The sequence below is a fragment of the Leptonotus elevatus genome, chromosome 14, assembly GCF_054856555.1.
Source record: "Leptonotus elevatus isolate MCC_2025b chromosome 14, RoL_Lele_1.0, whole genome shotgun sequence".
NCBI lineage: Eukaryota > Metazoa > Chordata > Actinopteri > Syngnathiformes > Syngnathidae > Leptonotus > Leptonotus elevatus.
In genome coordinates, this window is record NC_141252.1 from 21358554 (window position 1) to 21381126 (window position 22573).

Genomic DNA, 22573 nt, shown 5'->3' on the forward strand with positions numbered 1-22573 from the left:
GGCGAGCCGGGGTTGGTGACAGGGTCAGGCAGGTGTAGACTGATTTTAAACAGCGCGGGTTCGCCGGCTTGCTGGGCGGCCAAGTCGGAGGTCCGAACGGGCGGTACACACACTACGGGTCCCCGAAGTAGTCCGTGCGAGAGTGTCGCAAGAATAAGCGGCAGATGCAGCGTGGCGACGTGTGAGACTGTGGAACTCCAGGATGGGTTGGGAGGCAAGCCCAGAGTTATCGAATGTCCAAGAAGTCCCGTTCAGGGCCCATTGCTTGGCTAACGTATCTGTCAGGTCGTTAAAGTTTTTATCAGGTCCCGGAACTTTTGAGTGTACCCGGACCTTTTTCCAACGGACGTGCGTATTATTGGAGGAAACCACGGGGTCGCACGTCTCAATGAGGTCACGGTGTTTAACGGATTTATTCGCTGGCGTAAGCAAAACATTTCGACGTCACGCCGGTGGATGACAGGTGAAGGCGAGGCGGTCATAGTTTGAGTCAGTGCAAATAACCAGCACCGTGACACCGTGTTCAATTGCAAATTTGAGTGTGATCAGGATGCCAGCAATTTTCGCAAATCGAGAAGAGTGGGGGCCCAATTGAAATTGCTGTGGTTTGCACGGTGTGTCGTTGACCCAAGCGATGTCCACCTCAGCCTGCAGCTGGGTTTGGTGGTGGTAAAAGCAGCCATCCACATAAGCTGTAGGCATGTCCTTGCAGACATGTTCCTCAAAATAGCGGTGACGCATGAATTCCAGCATAGGTGTAACGGCGACATCTGTCGGCAGGGTCGAGGAGGTCGACACACAGTTTTGGCAAATCGCTAGATCGGTACACAGAAACCTGCTTCCAAGAAAAATTCCCTGTTGCGATTGGGGTACGGGAGACGGGGCGGAGCCCAGCTTTTGTTTTAACGTGTTCATCGCGTTGTTTTGTTCGACACCCCAAACGAAGGACGTGTCTTTCTTCAGCGGGTTAGTAAGACGGCGTGCTATGTCAGCAAAGTGTTCGATGAACTGGCGCGGATAGTTGCAGGAAGCTGCGGAGTTTCGAAAACATCGTGGGGGTTTTGATGTCAAGAAGGCCTTGAATACGGCTGGATTGTTTTCGGCCCAACCAAGATCCCCACGTAGTTGACCTTTGTGCGGCACTACTGACCTTTCAGGAGGGACAGTTTGGCGCCTGCGGAAGACAGCTGTCCAAGAACGTGGTTGACATCCACCAAGTGATCATCCAAAGAGGAGCTCCACATCATTATGTCGTCTACATAACTGAGGTTGCCCCTGGCGGCGACGTCGGGGCACGCCTTGTTGAGGAAGATGTTGAATTCGGCCGGCGGGTTAGCATAGCTAAATAGACACCGGGTAAAGGTGTATTGTTTGTTACCTAAGGTGAGTGCCAACTTGTATTGATCCTTGGGGTCCACTTGAACGATGTTTTCATCGTTGGTGGGACCGGCAGGGTTAACTGTGACAATTTAAAATGGCCTAGTGAGTCTTCAGCCGTCGGCGTCTTCAGTCAAGAACAAGTCAGGTGGAATGTGTCCAACCACGAGCACACCTAGAGTGGCATTGTATATGTCGGAACGGATGGTTTGTCCAGACTTCCTGTTTTAAAGACTGAGAACACACACAAGAGGTTCCGAGTTGGTGAGGAACCACAGTACATTGTTGATGGTGTCTACCTGGACGGAAAGGCGGACAAGCAAGTCTGCACCCACCAAAAGGGTTTGGGGCGCGTCCGGGACACCCAGGAAGTAGTGGGTCAGTGAGCGCTGAGTCCACTGAAGGTTTAAGGCACACACGGCAACTGCAGAAATGGAAAGAGGGGGTTCCATGTGCAACGGAAACCGGCAAGACAGGTATCCCGTGCAACACTAGCTAGTAGGTATCGGTGTTTGAAAATGCAATTTTAACATGCATCTGCCTAATGAAATACAACACTTGTAAGTAGTGATGGGCCAATATCAGCCTTATTTTAAAGTTCTTTCATGTTTAGGCAATAATGTTTTTTTAACATTTATTTGAGTATAATTTTCATTCAATATTTTACAATACTTTCGAATGTAATCCTCACACAGTACACTTATTTTCCTATATTCAAGCACAGTGTTAATGTTTGTTGCAGAATACAATAATAACTAGTTTATTTTAGGAATATATCCTCTACCTCGTTTTTAAGAACACTCAGTTCAATTATGTTATTGTATTATGATGCTGGTCCAAATGATGGTACAGTGATTTTTTTCTTGTTGTCATGATTACTGCATTACAACTGCAGTTGCAATTGTAATACCATTAAGACGCCAATTATGTTACGTAAATCAGTGCTGATCTTAAATGGAGAACTACGTGCACTCGATGAGTCGACGACACAAGAAAATAAAATGAAAAGGGTTCCAAAACTGTTCACAAACACGTAACTGTGGATGTTCTACTTTCGTGTTCCTCATCCCTCCACGATCCTGGTTGACTTGCCGCTTGTAAAAGCATCTGATTATCCTTCTTTTACACAGTTTAGTTTAAAAAGAAAAGTGTATTCCTCGTGTCAAAGCCAAGGGACTTTGCCAAGCCATTAAGATTTGACAAGGGTTCGCGTCTTGGACGGGTTGTCTGCCATGTCATCCTTCGTTTCCCCCGCAACCTTCGAGTAAGCCCAGGGGGGTAATTCAAAGTTGTTTTATGCGACTCGGGGGCAATAAAGTTATGTTTGGAGCACAAACCGACAAAATATTCCCGTTTTCATCCCTCCTCAGGTTGCAACAGAATGGCTTGTTTGCTAATACTCACTAGCAGCAGCATGCCGTGCCGGCAGACAATGCGTCATTGGCTTGGAGCATGTGAATGAACTGTAACCAATCACGCGAATCACTGGTCGCACCGAGGATTGTGGGATTACTGTATGCAAATTGCATATGGCCATGTTTTTCCACCCCTCCTTATCATTGGCGACGTGGCGAACAAGCGCACACTGTTTTAAGCAATTGTTTTAAGCAACATAAAATCAGTTTATAACGTTTTGACCCTGCCATCGGTCAGTTCATGGTATTTTTAGACCGATTCATTAGTCCGTGTGTGCCAGTGCACTCGCATCGTTCAAATCAAAACCGGATTTCCGGTTCAAATAGGTTTTTATTTTTATTTATTTATTTATTTATTTATTTATTTTTTAATTGTTTTTTTTTAAGAGCTCAGTATTGTTCATTCGGTAATGTCATCATCATTGCTCCTTTTTTTATTTTATTTATTTATTTATTTTTGTATGTGCGTGCGTGCGTGTATTTGTTAGCTCACCAAAAACCTATTAAAAAAAATCCCATACCGTTCACCTAAACCGAACACCGTCGTCAGGAGACCCGAGGGGACCAAAGAAAACAAAGGAAAGTGAAATCCAGCACCGACCAGACACCACCCACCGGGCCACCCACCAGTATTCTTCCCCAACCCCAGAAACATCTAAATTCCAACAAATCCCAAAAAAAATTAGGGAGACCTCAAGAGACCGAAGGAGAGACTGAGGAAAGGAAGGAAGGACAGACGAAGCCGAGTGAGATCCACAGACACCAGCCTCCACCGATTCAATGACCTGAGGAGGAAGCAGATTGTGTCTGAGTTTCGATAGATGCTGTTGTGGTGGATCTGGCATGCATGAAAATCTCCACCAAAGAGGGGAGCCGTCGACCCCTGCCAGGACAGAGCAAGCGCAACACCTCAGGGCCCCCCAGGCCGCGGCAGCGCCAAAGGACGACCCCCGGGCCCCGCCAGGGCCACCGGCCGGAGAGCAAACCCAGGAGCAGGAGCGCCCCCCACCCCAACACGGCCCGCGCCCCCGACCCAACGCAGCAGGACGGGGCACTGCAGGCCCGCCAGGCACCCCACCGGTCCACAGCCCCCGCTTCTATATACGTAGACCATGTTTCTTTAAATTTTGACATTTGGTTTTTATTTGAGGCAGATATTTTTTCCATTAAAATGTGATTTATGAGAAGGTTAGACCATTGGTCGATATACAGTTTTGTTTTGTTTTTTCCAGTTAACAAGAATTGTTTTTTTTGCGATAGTAAGGGCTACAAGTATAGATTGAAATTGTTTATGTGGTAAGTCAGTTGTTGTTAAGTCACCTAGCAAACACAAGTTTGGAGAGAATGGTATCCTACAGTCCAAGACAGCGGAAAGTTTTTCTAAGACTTTAATGAGAGTCCCATTTTCTTCATCATATATTGAGTAAGGTATGTTCTATGAATAATTTTATATTGGATAAGTTGTAAATTTGTGTGTTTTGTCATTTTAAAAACGTTTTCACAAACTTGAATCCAAAAGTCAGATTACGGAGCTATAGACAAGTCTGTTTCCCATTTCGAGATGGGTAAAGACGTTTTATCAGTATATGAAAGTAACTTATATATTTTTGAGAGTTTTTTTGTTGTTGTCGGAGAAAGCTTGGTAATATCTTTAGCTAAAACAGGCGGTTGGAGCGTACCCTGAAGTGTTGGAATTTGTTTCTTTATCATACTTTTAACTTGCAAATAATGTAAAAAATTTCCGTTTTTTATTTTGTATTTTTGGAGCAAGGATGTATATGATATAAACATATTATCTGAGAAGAGATGGTGGAGATGTGTAATTCCTTTCTGCTCCCACACACCCAAATAAAACAATTGGTTGTTAATTTGAAAGTCGGGGTTATGCCATAGGGGAGAAAACCCACAGGGCTCCACTTGGGCTTTTGTAATTTCTAGTGCCTTCCACCAGGCAGTCAGGGTGGCGGAAATCATTGGATTTTTAAAACAGTTATGTCGCTTAATTGATGTTGTAATAAAGAGTAAATCTAGGAGTCTGAGGTTATTACAATCCTTCTGTTCTAGTTCCAGCCAACAGTTAGTATCTCTGTTGGGTTGTGCCCATAAAATAATATATTGTAGCTGGTTGGCTATATAGTAGTGCATAAAATTTGGTGCCTCTAGACCTCCTTTGGATTTATTTTTCTGAAGAGTAGATAGACTAATCTTTGCTTTTTTTTTATTCCAGTAAAATTTTGTAACGGCTGAGTCCAACAATTGGAACCAGTTAGCCGTAGGTTTAAATGAAATCATTGAGAAAAAATAGTTTATTTCGGGTAAAACTTTCATTTTAATAGTGGCTATTCGTCCTATTAGAGAAATAGGAACATTATTCCTGCGCTCCAAGTCACTATAAATGCTATCCAGAAGTGGAGTAAAGTTTAAATGAATTAAATCAGTTAATTTAGGTGAGATTTTTATGCCTAAGTATTTTAAATTACCTATAGGAAATGAGTAGTGTGGGTCCTGGTTTGCAGGGTTCCATGAATTTTCTGTAATAGGTAGAAGTGTTGATTTTGTCCAGTTAATAGAATAATCTGATAACTGTGAGAATTTAGTTATTAAGTTAAATACTTCCTTTAATGAAATAGCAGGCTTTTCTAAATAAAGTAAATTATCATCGGCATATAGATTAATTTTATGTTCTGTTACCCCAGAGTGAATTCCTTGAATCCTTCTTTCCTGGCGTATGGCTAATGCAAGCGGTTCAATAAATATTGCAAATAATAAAGGCGACAGTGGGCATCCCTGTCTTGTGCCTCTCTGTAGAGTAAAACTCTTGAGATATAATCCCATTAGTAGTAACAGTAGCTTTAGGAGAATCATATAATACTGACACCCAGTGAATAAATGACTTCCCAAAGCCAAATTTATTTAAAACAGCAAAGAGGAAGGACCAGTTAACTTTGTCAAAAGCTTTTTCTGCATCCAATGATATAATAACTGCCTTTTTATCATGCCGCTGTGACATGCTAATAAGGTTAAAGAGCCTTCTAATATTATTAGTAGAGTGACGCTCTTTAATAAAGCCTGTTTGGTCGCTATGAATGATTGTCGGGATTACTGTTTCTAATCTAGATGTAAAAGCCTTAGTGATAATTTTAATATCAGTGTTAATTAGTGAAATCGGACGGTAACTTCATGGAAGGGTGGGGTCTTTTTCTGGCTTTAATAAAAGTTTAATTGCTGCTGTATTCATGTGTGGGCGTATGTGACCATTAGTTTTAATTTCTGTTACTACTCTTAAGAATAGTGGAGCAAGCATTGACCAGAAGTGCTTTAAAAATATAGCCGGATAACCATCAATTTTTTTTATTACACCCTAATAATAATCCATCCATCCATTTTCTTAACCACTTTTTCCTCACAAGGGTCGCGGGGGGCGCTGGAGCCTATCCCAGCTGGCTTCGGGCAGTAGGCGGGGTACACCCTGAACTGGTTGCCAGCCAATCGCAGGGCACACAGAGACGAACAACCATCCACACTCACAATCACACCTATGGACAATTTAGAGTGTTCAATTAACCTGCCATGCATGTCTTTGGAATATGGGCGGAAACCGGAGTACCCGGAGAAAACCCACGCAAGCACAGGGAGAACATGCAAACTCCACCCAGGAAGGCCGAAGCCCTGATTCGATCTCACGTCCTCTGCACTGGGAGGCGGACGGGCTAACCAGTCAGCTACTGTGTCGCCCTATTGTTATTTTTATTATTCTTATTATTTTTATTGCAACATGGGAGTATTATATGTTGCCTGTAATTTTTTTTTATAATAATTCATTAATTATCATAGAAGAATGCATGTACAGCATGGCACATGGTCAGTATTAGAGATGTTTGATACCACTTTTTCCCCCCGACGGATACTCAACTCTTGAGTCACTGATACCACTAGTAAATACAATTTCCCACCCAAAAATGACAAATGATTTTAAAGAAAGACATTTATACCCCAATATGTTATTTTTCCTTAATGAAATTAATGGCAACTAATATAATGTTTAGTTCCTGATCGTAAAACGGCTGCAGGAGGGCGACCGATAATGATATCAGTCATCGCCGCGAGTACCGATACCTTAAAATATGACTGGTATTGGCATTTGGCACCGATAACTGGTATCGGTAGATGCTCATCATAGTCAGGATGGGTACTACCTCTGCCTCAATTTGAGCCAGGAAAGACCATCATGAATGTCATTGACTGAGTTGTGTGTTTTGTTACAAACAGGACCTTTGTTTAACCCGAGGATATTCAATGTTAGCATAGCACGAGGCTCGCCGACGTCAGTTGTGTAAAACAACTGGTAGGCATATAGACCACACCGTAAATCCTCTCAAAATAAAGGTGGAAGTCTGCAACTAAAGCACATCTTGTACGTTTCATTTGAAATCCAGTGTGGTGGTGTTGAGAGCGTGAATGAAGAGATGAGGTTGCACACTTCCGAGCATCAGCTAAGTTCATTCACACATCATGTAGAATCACAGTAATAATATACACAACATATTACTCTATCCCTATTAGATATGACTTATGACATATCTCTGTCTTATGTTCATCAAATAAGACTTATTTAATATATTTTTTTCTTATAATAGTATAATTAGAATTTGATCTGAGAGTAATTCTAAGATCGTTGTTTGAGCCATTGTTATAATAATAATAGATTTTATTTGTAACACACTTTACATCTGACCCTTATCTGCATATATCATCCAACCCAAGGTCTCAAGTCAATTTTGCTTGTGTCTTTTAGGGTGTAAGAAAGGCTCTGGTGGGGCAGGAGTCTCAGGTGGACCACCTCAAATTTCAGCTCAAGGAGCTGTTCAGATTCTCAGAGGACTCTCGCCACATTTCTGATGATGTCCTTGGTGTGGTCAAAGAACACCAGAGGTATGTGTCCAATATTTGCTTGTGCAATTGATTTTGGTTTCAGTTTCAGTTTAGTTTATTAAAAGGACAATCTGCAGTAACATTAAAAAGATGGCTGCAGCAGATTTAGCACAATGCTAGTTTCCATCTCTAGCCCCCAAAGAATAAACTAACAACATGTCCGTGGCAGAACAGACAGAATTATAATAAGTTCGCATGCAATCGCAGCAAAGGGCTGCTTGGTGCAGATCCTCTCCTTCGTGGTGACAAAAACTACCCTACTAAAATTACTGCTTTCACCAAGTTAAACGGGAGTCACCAAGTATGCTAATCGCTCATGTAAATTGCAGTCAGGAATTACCCAAAATAAGTGCTTGAACGTACAGTAGACTTTTCACTGAAGTCTGGTTAGAACTGCGTTGAGGAGAACCAGTAGCTATGAACAGAACATTAATACTACAATTAATACGTATTCTAGACTGAAAATAAGATGACAGATACATTAGCTTTTACAGTTGGATTGAGCACACTAACGGCTGACGTCAGCCATGACTTCAACCTTGAGGTCCAAACTAAATTAATATCAGCAAGCATGTTATTGCAATTGTTATATCCATAAATGTAAATTTCTAAAACTTTATTCAAATTATTTTCGATAATTATTTTAATCTTTTAATATTGTAACGAACAAAAACAGTCATTTGATAAATAATATCCATCGAAAATTATATTTTAAAAATACCTCTTGGAGCTACCTAAATGTTTTTCTGACCTTTTTTTGAACAAAAAATGTTTACCTTTTCACAATCAAACCAATCAGAAATACGCCATTATGATTTTTACAATTTTACACTCACCATTACCGTAAAAACACCAACAGAGTTAACACCATGATATGAATTTTACGCTATATCAAAAGCCCGAAGTCTCTGTTTGAAGCAGTTAAGTCTAGAGCAAAATTATGGGAGTATGGGAAAGATATTTATTTACATCTAATATTAAAAAATTTTCAAAGAACATGTACATTAGTACAAAATGTAAAACATTTTTGATTACATAGGCACATAATTGCATATTTAAGCATGGTAGTACAAACAGTAAAAAGGCCGTAAAAACAAGCAGTCTTGCCTTAACTGGAACCATTTTAAAGGACTACCTCTCTCACACATCCACTCTAGTGTTCTTGAATTATTCGAGGAATAGCTTTTAATATTTTTATACATGTTCAGTTATGTTTGGAAATGTTACTGTACATTGTGAAATAAAAAGCTGAATGTGAAGAAAATCGCAAATTAAATCTAAATCGCAATATTTGACAAAAAAATCGCAATAAAAATTTTCCTACAATTATTCAGCCCTAGTGTGTGGCTTAAAATAGCATACTTGTATGTGCTCTTTAAACCACAGTATGGTCTTGGTCGGTGGGGTGGGGTTAGTGACGTATAAAACCGATCTGCTAAAACAGCCCATTTTGAGAGTGTTGTTTGTCCTGTGTTGACACGAACTGCCATAGACAAGGCAAACCTCACAGCTCTGGGGACTTAGTCAGGGTGGGGGGAATGCGTGTTATGATTAGGGATGTCACGATACCAGAAATGTAGTAGTCGATGCCGATACCATTGAAATGCCACGATTCTCGATACCTTTTCGATACCACAGTAAAAATAGATAATAAACAATAAATCCCACGTACTTCAACATACACAACAAACAATACTGTGTCCTTAAACGGAACAATTAGCATGTAGCTTAAAAATATATTTTTTAAATCCTGTCAATTAAAGTATTAAATAATAGAATAAACAATACAATAAAATAATGTGCATGTTCTGTAGACTAGCCTTAAGTATTAAACAATAAAAGACTGTGCATCACAGTGCATGTAGTATTCAAATATATAAAAAAGATAATACTGTGATTATTTACCAACCAGTTGCATGTAGCCTTCTTCAAGTATTAAACAGTAAAATAAAATAATATGCATCAGTGCTTGGAGCCTTCAAGTATAAAACAATAACCTAAAATACTGTGCATGCTGCCTAACACACACACACGCGCGCACACACACACAGATTGCAAGCTGTAATTTACAGACGTGGTGTAGTGAAATCCTTATTTGTGATAGCCAATTTAAAAAGTTTTATTATGCCACAATGACAATGAACGATAGCCTATTATGCGGGACAGACGAGGCAGAACATAATGTTAACGTTACTTAGCCAGGCAGCTTATTTGGGCTACTGTGGGGCCATCATACTAACATTATTAGATATGGGCAACAATGATAACTAGGGATGCTCCGATCCACCGATTCAATACCGATACCTTGGGTTCAGTATCTGCCGATACCGATACGATCCATACTAAATTGTCTTTGTACTAGTCTCCCCAATAATATTCAATATATTTCCACAAAAAAACCCTCAAATGCTTTTACATGTTCTTTAATGTCTTCTAAATATTTTTTCAACATTTATTGGAGCATGATTTTCATTCAATATTTTCAATACATGTATTGAATGTATATTAAACAAATGTAATCATTACTTAAGTGACGGTACTTTTATTTTCTTACATTCAAGCAGTGTTAATGTTTCAACTGTGCATAATGTAGCCAAGGCTCGCCTGATTCCAAGCGCTTCTATTTACAAAATGAGTTTGATGTGGCCATGTCTCATGCGCCACTTGCTTCTGTCTACACACTCTGTCATGTCTACACGTAAAGAAATATTCATAGGCTACATGCTTTTTTGCTCTTCATAGTTTAAGAGAATAGATGCCACCTTTATGTACAAAATGACATTACAACATGCATAATTAATTACATTATTCTTTGTCTCGCCCTCCTCGGCAAACTGTGTTGCCGCTGTCCACACGGCCGTCCTTCCACGGAGCCTGCCGGCTCGCCACTCGCGGAAGCAGCGAGGCAGGCCCTGATCGGGCCGCGGTGGACCTTCGCGAGAGAAAGAGCGGAGGTCCCCGCTTGGCCAGCGGTGAGACCAACCAGTCCCCGCTCGCTCTCGCGGAGGTCCCCACTTGGCCGGGTGGTGAGACCAACCAGCCCTTGCTCTCTCCTGCGGAGGTCCCCGTCGGTGGCGAGGCAGCGAGCCGGTGGCAAGGAGGCGGCTTCCGCTAGCTGGCGACGCAGGGCCCGCCTTCCTGCCAAATGGCTTCCGATGTTTCCCCAGTGCTATTTTGACAGACATTGGCTGTGCCAACTTAGCAAAGGGGAAATATTTACCTCACCATTCCCCGTTTCACCTCGTCATTGGAGACGTGAACGTGCGCGCGCCCAGGAGATAAGCCTCTATGGATCGGGGTGTGGATCGGAACCGTTTTGACAGACACCAGATAAAAAAAATTCCCAATATCTGGGCAGATGTGCGTCCCGCTGCCATGTTGCAGGTTAATCACGCGACGTCACTGGGTTGCCAGATAACCGCTACACAACAACCGCTACATCCCAAAACGCCTTCTTTGTGTATAATTGTTAAATAAATAAAATAAACAAAAGAAGCGGCCGAATCAACGGTACTTCGAGTATTGTAGAAAAGGCAGTACCGTCACATTTTCAGAATCTTGGCATGGACTTGGTTCCGGAGTATCGGTTCTCGTTACAACCGTGGTTATGATCAAAAACCTCAAATTTCGATTTTCTCTTCTTTCATCAGGGAATTTTTTTTTTAATCTGTTTCCATTTTGCAGCAATTCACATTAGAATATAGCTATGTTTCATCATGAATCACATTCCGGCTGAAAACACTGACAAAAAGAGCTTGTTGCGTCATGGCCCTGGCTGATCTCTTATACTCTTCCATACATACATGCTTCCACCTGCTGGCCATTTTTTGTAATAACTACTATTGCTTTAAGCCACCTCTTCATGCCAGAAGCTGCATCAAAGCCTTTTGTATGCTCTTGCATAAAAAAATCATAAACAATGTGTAAATAAATTTTTGGTAGTGAAAGACAAAGTATTAAAAAAACGTGTTTACACATTTTTGGGTTTGAATGAGTTAAGTAGTGCAGTTTTTTGCTTTCTTTTCATGAATCTCATTATTACAGCTGGTTTTAAATGTTTGTCTTGACAAGGCAGAGTGTGGCAGGCTTCTATATCTTTACTGTTCAAGGACTTAGCTTTGCTGGCTACATACAGGCCAACCTGTTGCTCTATCGTCTCCAACTTCGCTTAATTCCCCTCCTGACGCTACAGCCTTGGCGTAGGTAAGCGGTTTAATGTCCAATCCAGTTATGATGACAATCATGACATCATTCATGCCATATTACAACTTCATAATATCAAATTTTTCGCCGGTCCCGAACAGTATGCAAAGTTTAGTGAGTTTTTGTACATATTTTGGTCCCCAAAAATGCGACCGTAGTAGAAGTGGAAGAAGATGGGAGAATAGCAGCAGTTGCTGCTCAGGCCTTAATAGTGCATCACATTTATAGGCCGCTTTCTCTTTCGCTTTTGCACGCTTGTAAAAGCTTGTCAAATTCTTGTTTCTATTACAGTGTGAAATGCAGAGCAGCAAAATTGTGCTTGTCATCTGAGTCCGGCCTGAGAAATACGCTCCAGGATCCATTGCTTTTCTTTGCACGGTGGAGGAATATGGTCTCTCAGGCTTTGGAGGCTTCTGCTGAGGTCACAGAGTTCTCCCACATTGTCTTGTTGGTCCAGAATATAGAGGTAAAACACACTTCGCATATTCTAAAATCGGGCTGAAAAGCTATTGTTTTTAGGATATGCCATGCTTTTTTGTGTGTGTGTGTGAAGCAATAACAGATTACATTGAGATGGATAAATAATCAAACGTAAATTTGTGACTGTGTGTGGGTTAGCGACTGGTTATAAATATAATACTTTTTGATTTTGTTTTTGTTTTTTTAGGGCCCAAACAGCGACCGCTGCAAGGTCCCTATTGTTTTTGTAGAAATAATTTTTCTTCGTCGTCTTTTTTATTATTCTGCAAATTATTCACATTTTGGGGGACCAAAACATGCATGAAAACTCACCACATTTTGCACTCACTACGTCTGGTGTAAATGTAGGTATTTTAATTCAATTTTGAATCGCTACTGCCACCTGTTGATGAATATTAAAACTGCACACACCCTTCTTCGGGTGCACAATGCGCACAAGTCACGCCCGTGAGAGGGCGGGAAATTCAAACTTGAATCCAGTTTGAAAACTATTGGCCAGAGGCTTGCAGAAGTACCCACTGGCACAACAGTTAAAGCCTGGTTCACACAGCAAGATTTTAAAAATGTCGGCAAACTTCCCAACTGAGAGACGACAAGAAAAAATCACGGGAGTAACAGTTTTGAACACACAATACAGTGTGGTGTGCAGCCACACTGCACTTCCTGGTTTCGTCACAGCTGATTATCCCGCCCCTAACACAATATCGCTTTGTGATTGGTCCGCACAAAAAGTGTACTGATTGGTGAAAATCAGAAGGCTGGGTACAAGATGTTTTCACAAGAGTTTGGTAACTCACAACTACTGCGAGAATTCAGCTTGCAGAGCAAGCAAGCAATAAGCAGTTCAAAAAATTGATGGATAGATAGTCCTCCATACAAAGTCGCCTTGGTCCAAAATATTGAGAAAAAAAAAGAAAGAAAGAAAAACAGTTAACAGCTGTCCAAGTGCCAGCCAGGCACTCATTGCTAATGCTAACTGCTAGCCGCTAACGTCAGAGATTTGTGCCGTACCATACAATGATAGCGTAATTAACTAGCGGTTAAATCAAATTAGTGATTCATTATGAGTTCGGGATAGCGTTGTGTTGATGTTGGTCGCAACTATGTAATGTCAATAAAAACTATGATAACGAAATCCGAAACGTCGAAAAGGTAAATCAAGCTTGCCATCACGACGCAGGCCAACTTTAAAGTCAACTAAGGCTAGTTGCATTGCCATATGTATTATTTGGTAAGCTTTATTTTTAAGTTAGCCTTAGTGTACGCGGCAGTACGTTAAGTATGTTTCCTTGACATGTCTGAATGATGGGGTCGGGACAAGATGCAGAAAAAAAATCCTTTATCATTAATTTAAGGACTCATATCACCGCCAAAATGCTCCCATACAAGCGACTTAGGTGATCCACAAGGGTTTTCAACTTCCTCTGCTGCTATTATGGTGAATGTGGACTGACCATGTTGCTTTCGTGTGAATGCGCAGTTTGCTTATTTTTTTTATTTTTCCACCAACCAATCCGTGGATCGTGTGCGATACCGAATCATGGGGCCTGACCCGTGCGGATCACGGATCAATGATGATCTGTTGCACCACTACCGCATGTGCACATAGCGTAGTTGCTGTGCATTGTAATCAGTGCATGAGACACCAGCAGAAGTGTCAATGAAGCGCTGTGCCAATATTTAAAAATATTTCTTAAAAATATTGAAATAAAATCAACAAATAGGTGAATCCGTGGGTGTTGAACCGCGACTATGCAGGACAGTGGTCCACTGTACTTTTGACCAGCAAGTCATATGTGTGATGAGTCTCATGCCAAGTCAAACGCCAAAGAACAAAGATGTGTTTTAAGAGTGGGTAGAGAGGGAGGCTGCCTAATATTTAACGGAAGGTCATTCCAAAATCCATGGGGAGAGATTTGTTTAAAATCTAACAAACTTTTTAGAGAGGAAAATAATGTGCTGTTAAGAACAATTTAAGTTAAAAAAATAAAAATAAAAACTTTCTAGAAAAGAAAGTTGGTTGATCATTATTAAGTGGAAATATATTATTAATGTCTTCTGTATTCATAATATTGTTCTTTCACCATGCGAAAATAATTTTTGAAATATAAATACCTGATTATTCAATAGAATTTTCCGTAGGATATTTGAATACCTAAATATTCGATAGCTGCAGCACTAGAGGGGACAATAACCCGCAGTGCTATACTGTACTATACAAAATATAAATGGATAATGAAAGAGATGACCTGGCGCTTCCCAAATGTCCAGTCCATCCACGGCGACGAATCGAACAGTAATGGCTTGATATCGGTCAAACAACGAATCGGCACGTTGGACACTGCACCACTGCTCCCCGGAAAAAAAGTTCAGGCTCAGGATTTTTTTATACTTTAAGCATTTAAAAAATACTTGAAATTCCACTTATTGCTGTAACAAAAAAAGATCTTAAAAGATCAAATCAATTTTACGCAGTGCAAATGAAACTGAAGTGCTTTACTCTACTTGTAAGAAAATCCAATTTCAGGGTAATGTGTATGTAATACAGCCAAAGTAGTCTACTATTGAACTGACAGACAGTTTCACTTAACAGCATTCAATGCCTTGCCTGTCTTTCTATCTTGGATCCACTAAAGTGGTGATGCAGTACAATGGCTCCTTTTCTACCTTTGAAAAGCAGGTCTCCACAGTCGCTAGCAGAGCGCTTTTCATGGTTCTCACACCCTGGCCAGTGGTCTGCTCCCGTGAGAGCACACGTCGTCTGGCTATTATATGTAAGGTTTATTAAATTTGAATAATATAAGATAACAAATAACGGCTTTGTATAATATTGAACACAAAACAACCTATTATGGCAGGGATTACATCTGCTGCAGTTGCAGTCTCCTTGCTCACATCCCTCATCAGCTCTTCAAAAGGAGACAACACCTCAGCTGTCTTCTCCATCAGGGTCCACTGATTTTGTGTCACCATGGCTGGGAGGCCGTGGTCAGCAGCATAAATGCTGAGAGTCCTTTTTTGCTCCAGAAGGCTTTGTAACATATAAAAGCTGCTGTTCCATCTAACCTGCACATCCTGCTGCAGGCTCTTAACTTCCATCTTCAAGTGAATCTGAATATCTTCCAGACATAAATAGGCCAAGGGCGAATGTTTGAAGTGGCCCACAATTTTCCTTGCATGCCAGTGTGTCTGCAATGCTACGCTGAGAGAGCAAACCCTCATGCACGAAAAGCTGAAGCGTGTGAGCAAAACAGCCCCAACTTAATACTCCCATATCATCCATTACTTTCTTCATATGTCACGCATTTTCTCGCAAAATTACGTGCACCGTTTCCTTCTTTATTCCCCAAGTGATAAGCATCCTTTCTATCGCTTATTTCACATGCTTCGCCATATGCAAGCCACGAAAGTCCTTGGCATGCAAAGTTACACGCTGTAAATTAAAACTAGCGTCAACCCATTGCGCTGTGAGACTGAGAAGTGACATCGGGCACACGGACAAACTCCAAATGTCCGTTGTAAACCCCAAGGCAGGCACGTCTCGTAAAACAACAAGTAGGTGGTCACGTACCTCCTTGTCAAGACCCGGGAGAACTTTGTTGCAGAAATAGTGACTAAGAGGGTATCTCACACCGCGGCACCAGTTGCCCAACATTTTCTACCACGTGCAAAGGTTGGTCATCCAACGCGACATTTTTTCTTTGTTTTGCAAAGTCTGTTTCAGCGTCTTTACTACTTCCGTGGCTGCAGTAAACTCGACGTGGAGTGCTGGGTGTTTGTGTTTCAGGTAGCTTATTACATTTGTTGTATTTAACGCACTCCTGTTCTTTCCGCCACGCGAAATGCTCAACTTTCATACATTACAAGTTGCCATTAGGCTGTTGCCGCTTTCCAAGTCAAAATATTTCCACACCGCTGACATCGTTGCTGCTACATGAAGCTAGGTTTCAGCCACAACTACCAGAACATTTCCCGCTTGCTTTGTTTACTTCCGGTGTTGAAGGCTGTGTAGCAATGTCGCATAGTTAAAACATTGGCAATATTTGAATGAAAACCAGATAATTCTTTCCCGATACCGATCAGCTGAAAATGCTTACGTGATCAAAAACCGAGTCCCCATCATGTGATCGGGACATCCCTAATTTAAACAGAAGAAGAATAGTCAACATTTATTTACAGTCCATCCATCCATCTATTTTCTTAACCGCTTAATCCTCACAAGGGTCGCTAGGGTGCTGGAGCCTATCCCAACCTGCTTCTGGCAGTAGGCGGGGTACACCCTGAACTGGTTGCCACCCAATCGCAGATAGGCGGGGTACACCCTGAACTGGTTACCAGCCAATCGCAGATTTATTTACAGTATTCATTTAAATTTAACATGGTACATGTATTTTGTTTAATAATGAAATAGATTGTGGGAAAAACAATGCTGTTTTTATTTACCCAAATATTTAAACAATGGACATTTTAGAGCTGTCATTGTAATATTGTGATACCACGATATTTTTGCTCACGGTTATCATACCGTCAGAATCAAATATTGGCCCATGCCTTGTCTGTAATGTGGTCTTTTTTTCTGTCTACATTCAGCGGCTTTTGACTGACAGCGTCCAGCTGCAGGATCGTTTCAGTCAACTCAAGACAAGGGGAGACTTGCTAGACTCTGTGTTTGGTCCTGAAAGAGCTGATGGTGTGCAGAATGAGCTGAGTACTGCTACAAGGAACAGAGAACTACTGCATGTTCAGCTTATGCAAAGAAAGGGAAGACTACAGGTGAGAAGAATCTAAAACTTGGATCCAGCATCAGATGTGTTGGGCTACCTAAGGTTAGAGTAAAATGCTGTAAGCTACTTTATGAATGTCAAGCAGGCTGTTAAGGGCTTTTTGACTACATTGTTTATTGCATCATTTGCCAATAATTTATTTGCATTTGTCCATGTTTTGGAAATTATATATAGTGTTCCCTCACGTTTCGCTGAAGTAGAGGTTGACCTTTTTTGTTTCTTTCTTGGGGGGTTGATTTACACATCTGTTTAGCCAATATGAACCCCCACCCCACACACACAAACAGCGTACACTCTTTTAAACACTTGTTGCACTGAATGATAAATTTAACTTTTAACTCATTTGCTACCAAAAACGTATAAAAACGTTCTATTTTAAATATTGCCATTAGGGGTGTTAAAAAAATCGATTTAGGCAATATATTGCGATATTACAGCGCAGAATTCTCTTATTGATTCAATATGCAGCCGAAATATTTAGGGTGTACACTTAAAGCATTGAAGAATGTTATATTAATGGAACATTAAGCCTTAAAATTTGATTTCAATGTTGTTCAAACATGAAACAGATTGCAACCTGTTTGTTAAATACAGTGGTTCACAATTATAAGCTCGGACTACATTTTCATACAAATCTTACAGTGTACATGTACAAGTTTAATGATTAGTATTTTCGAAATTTTAGTTTAAAAAAATCGCAATAATTGACTTACAGATTCGTATCGGGATTCATCTGTATCGAATCGGGACCTATAAATCGTGATACAGATCGAATTGCAAGTTACTAGGCAATTCACACCCCTAATTGCCATGGTCCCAAAAACGTATTCATACATTTTTTTTATGTTGTTGTTTTTTTAACTCTTTGACTGCCATAAACGTTATAAAACGTTTAGCATAAACCTAGGGAAGGGCGCCGAGGACGTTAAAAGACGTCCCCTATGTTTTTTTTTTTTTTTTTTCAAAAACGGGTGCAGGAAAGCCTTGGGCAGCTGTGCTGAAAGTATCAGGCAGATCTGATTAGTCAAAGACTCGTTTTGGCCCCTAGAGGGCAGCGATGACTCTCTTTGCACAAGGTTGGATGGGCCGCCCACCGTGGGCGTCAGTAGAAGACGTGAGGCGGAGCTAGAGTGTTGAGGAGACAATGGCTGGTTCAAGCCATTGTGGCTTGACCAAGCAACCGGTTGCAAGCAACTCACGCTTGAGCATTTTTTTCAAAGACGTAAAGCATCAATCAATACTAAAAAGCGCATTGATGTCGACGATGATGATGACTCCGAGCTTGACGCCAAAGTTGGAAGCCTTGACGTGTTTATGAACACGTAGTAAGCCTCACCGGCTAAGCGCGGCTAGCGCTGCTAAGGCCGGAAAACGCGCACAATAGCCGGCCGGGTACTTCTACACAATCGGACATTCGATCGGGCGATGGAGAGTTGGCATCGACCAATGCAGATTGATGATGATGATGATGATGACTCCGAGCTTGACGCCAAAGTTGGAAGCCTTGGCGCGACTGTTACTATCACGTAGTAAGCCTCACCGGCTAAGCGCGGCTAGCGCTGCTAAGGCCGGAAAACGCGCACAATAGCCGGCCGGGTACTTCTACACAATCGGACATTCGATCGGGCGATGGAGAGTTGGCATCGACCAATGCAGATTGATGATGATGATGATGATGACTCCGAGCTTGACGCCAAAGTTGGAAGCTTTGACGCAACTGCTATGATTACGTAGTAAGCCTCACCGGCTAAGCGCGGCTACCGCTGCTAACGCCGGAGCTGCACAAGCGGACATTCGATCGGACAATGAAGAGTACCCCGAGTCCAATGCATATTCATCGGAGGAGCGGGTACAGTCTGATCACGGAGAAGACACTGTTTCTGGACTACGATGCCACCATGAATGGAGTGGATAAAATGGATCAGAACATCTACCACTCGGTATAGCAACCGAAGGACATGAGGAAGCCACAACGTAACATCACCGTAACGTAACCGTAGCATGATCCTGATATTAGACTTTATGGCAACACACACTGCAGTATATACTTGCTATTCCCCGGAAAAAACAGCCTGCAAGAAAGTGGAGCTTTTGCACGCGAAGAGGCAATCTGTTGTGCAAATGCTGTTGCGTCTCTTTGCACGCAGGAGAGTGTTACAGAAAGAAAAACTGTCGTTGAAACATCCACATATTTGTAAATAGCACCACAGTTGCACACATTTGTAAATAGTTTGCCAAATTGTTGTCAAATTGTTACACTGTTGAATGTAAATAAACGTATTTTGCTATCAAAAAACACTTTTTCATTCTTGGTGGTAGTGTTTTATAGAAGTAAAGCACTATTTAGGTGTTTGTGGCATCATTCATGGACAAAAAGAAGTGTAAAATTCACTAGAATGCATGAAATAATATCGTTTCACTAAAAGCTTGATTTCTCCGTATTTTGGTCCAAAACAGGCGAAATTGGGTCAAACTAACCATTTTCTATTGTTGATTACTAAAGAACGGAATAAGGTAGAAACAAACTTTTTTTTTCTGATGAAAGATGAAAGTCCAATCTTTCCTTTGGTAGTACGTGTGTTTCCATAGTCCAAACAGAACATTTTCTGTGGACCTTGAAAGATCAGTCAAAATGCTTAAATCGGCTGGCACTGACGGCATCCCTTTTCTGAAAACGTCTGGCAGTCAAAGAGTTAATGCTGAAGCCGAAGGCTTTGATGCAGCCTCTGACCTAAAGCAATGGTAGTTATTGAAAAAACGGCCAGCAGGTGGTAGCAGATTTTGAGAGATCAGCCAGCCATGTTGCAACAAGTTTTTTCCCCCCGGTGTTTTCAACAGGTTTGTGAATAATGATGAAACTTAGCTATATTCTAATGGTAATTGCTGCAAAACGGAAACAGATACAAATATACTTTTTTGTCCTGATGAAAGAAGAGACTCTAATCTTTCTTTTGGTAGGTTCCATGTTTTTATAGCAATAGAACACAATATCCTGTTGACCTTGCAAAATCAGTCAAAATCCAGTTAAACAGCCGGGAGCAAAGGGGGTTGCTTCGGTGAAAATGGCTGGGAGTTGAATGAGTTAAAATTCAAAATGTAGAATAAATACCAAGCTGCTGATTTTAGGATGTGTTAATAAATTAATGTAAGAGGATGTGCACTCTGGGAGCACACTCGGAAGACGACCATGCAAGTTGGTCATAATCTCCACAGGCTCGCCATAAATAAGGACATGGGGGAAAGGGGAAGATTTCCTTTTAAAATCAATTATCATTTATTTTGTTTTAGAAACATAGATTTATAAGAAGGAATGGTCACACCAATCGCTAAAAGTTCTGACCACATGACCATGATGAGAAAGAATCCTTATCATTTATAAGTGATGCAATAACAAAATCGTTAGCATATTTGATGAAGAGGCTGTCCTTTTGATGACTCTGACACTCATTTGTATATAAACCAAATAAAAGGGGTGAGAGAACACATCCCTGGGGGGAACCGGTGGAAGATAAAAGAGCATCTGTTAAAACACTAACTCTCACTGTGTCAATGTTATAGGTGCTAAAGAGCCAATCTGCTAAAATGTGAGTTTGTATGCAATTATAAGCCAAAAAGCAAATGCGCAAAATTATTCATACCATTCAAATGGCCTTGTACAGTATTCAAAAGAGTGCATACAGCATCATCATCACCCCTACCAGTCCCATAAGCTAATTTAAATGGATCCAATTTGTCCTGTACCAAACCCGTAATCTCATCTTTAATAATTTTTTTACAAGGCCTTCATGACAAGGGAAGTAAGTTATACAGGTCTGAAATCATTCAGATTTGGGCCGTGTCCTTTTTGGCACTGGAACAATTATTGAGTCCATCAGGAGGTGAGGGACCTTATGAAGATAAAGAGACTTATCGAAGAAAAAATTCTAGCCAATGGTTCTGCACAGCTCTTCAAAAGGCGACTGCTGAACATGACTTTTTCTAACTTTTATTCATCTAAAAAGTTTCAACACTAAGTTGCTGCTAATATGTATCCCTGACAATTGTGGGGGAATATACGATTTTGCGATTTTTCCAAAAATTGCTTTCTTGAGGTATCTATTTTCATTTCCCCTCAGCACAAAAGTTAACATTGTAGTATAAGTGTATGAAAGTATGCAATTATTAGGACAAGTGCATTATTAGCCAACATATTAGCCGACTTTAGCTAGCAACGTGTCTCGGAAACCTGCCTCGAATAACCCTAAATTTCTCGGACGTCACTTCACAAATGATTGATATCAATGGACATAGCAACCAGTAAAAGTCGAAGTACAAAATAAAGTGACCATTCAGCACGAAAGTAAACAGAAGACGCACGACATAAGAGCATCCTACCTTGTTGTTTGTAATCGAGATCGAGATCATCTTTAATTCCGGAATCTCTTTCTTTGACAAGTCTATTTCTACTTTAATGTAAATGAACTATGCACCTAGGAGACAGGGAGAGACTCGAAAGCTAGAAGCAGCCTGCCCTGCTGCACCTGTACACCAGAGTGAAGCGACAGAGTCTGATAAGTGTAAAAGTTGTGAAATTCTTTGTATGTGCTAATGTAGGCCAACTTATTAATGTATTGTAAATTTACTCAGGGTTGAAAGTGGCTAGAATTTCATGCCGGAACTCCCTGACATAAAGGTCGCCACGCAGCCAGATTTATTATTATTTTTTGGGTGGTGTGCGTGTGTGTGTCAAACCTTAAACCACTGAAATGCAAAGAAAACTGCATATGGCACAGTTATACCTATAACACACAATAAAACAGGTCTTACACATGCATTAGGCTACTGCATTAATTACACTTACTGTAACATTGTTGTAACAAGGCAAACGTGAGAAACTTATTTTGATTCAAAATTGTATTTTTTTATGATGTGCAAAATAACAGATAAAAAAAACACCGTTGTGCACACATTGACGTGACTCGTCAGATACACAGAGAACAGAGCCGGTGGACAGAACTCCGTCATCATCACCACTGCTCCTGCGTTGGGGCTGGTGTCCCGTCCCGTTACGTAGAGCCAACCAGGTGAGCCAGGCCTCTCTAATACTGGCGTTCTTGTGCCAGCAGATATGTATCCTTCATGGTAACTCCGTGTTGTTGGAGATCGTCCGCTATGATGGTTCTGAGAGCCCTACTGTCAAAGCCATCTATTCTTGCGGCCACGGTCTTACATTAGGGCCATGTTTCTGAGCCATAAAGGAGAATGGAGAGTACGCTGGTGTTATAGATTCGGAGCTTTATCGTGCGTGAGATGGTTTGGTGCCGCCAGAGTAGTTTCGAAAGGGACCACAGGGCAGAGGCTCCCAGGGCTCTCCTGCGAAGAATCTCTGGTTTAAGATCCCCG

At 41.2% G+C, this 22573-nt stretch overlaps 1 protein-coding gene across 1 annotated transcript in view; it reads left to right on the top strand.

Annotated features, from left to right (window-relative positions):
- syne3 (spectrin repeat containing, nuclear envelope family member 3) overlaps window positions 1-22573 on the top strand; it is a 142475-nt gene that overhangs the window by 55726 nt on the left and 64176 nt on the right. Inside the window, 3 exon segments of the mRNA XM_086095240.1 lie at window positions 7588-7724; window positions 12219-12393; window positions 16998-17180. Of these exon segments, the coding sequence (XP_085951366.1) occupies window positions 7588-7724; window positions 12219-12393; window positions 16998-17180 (495 nt within the window).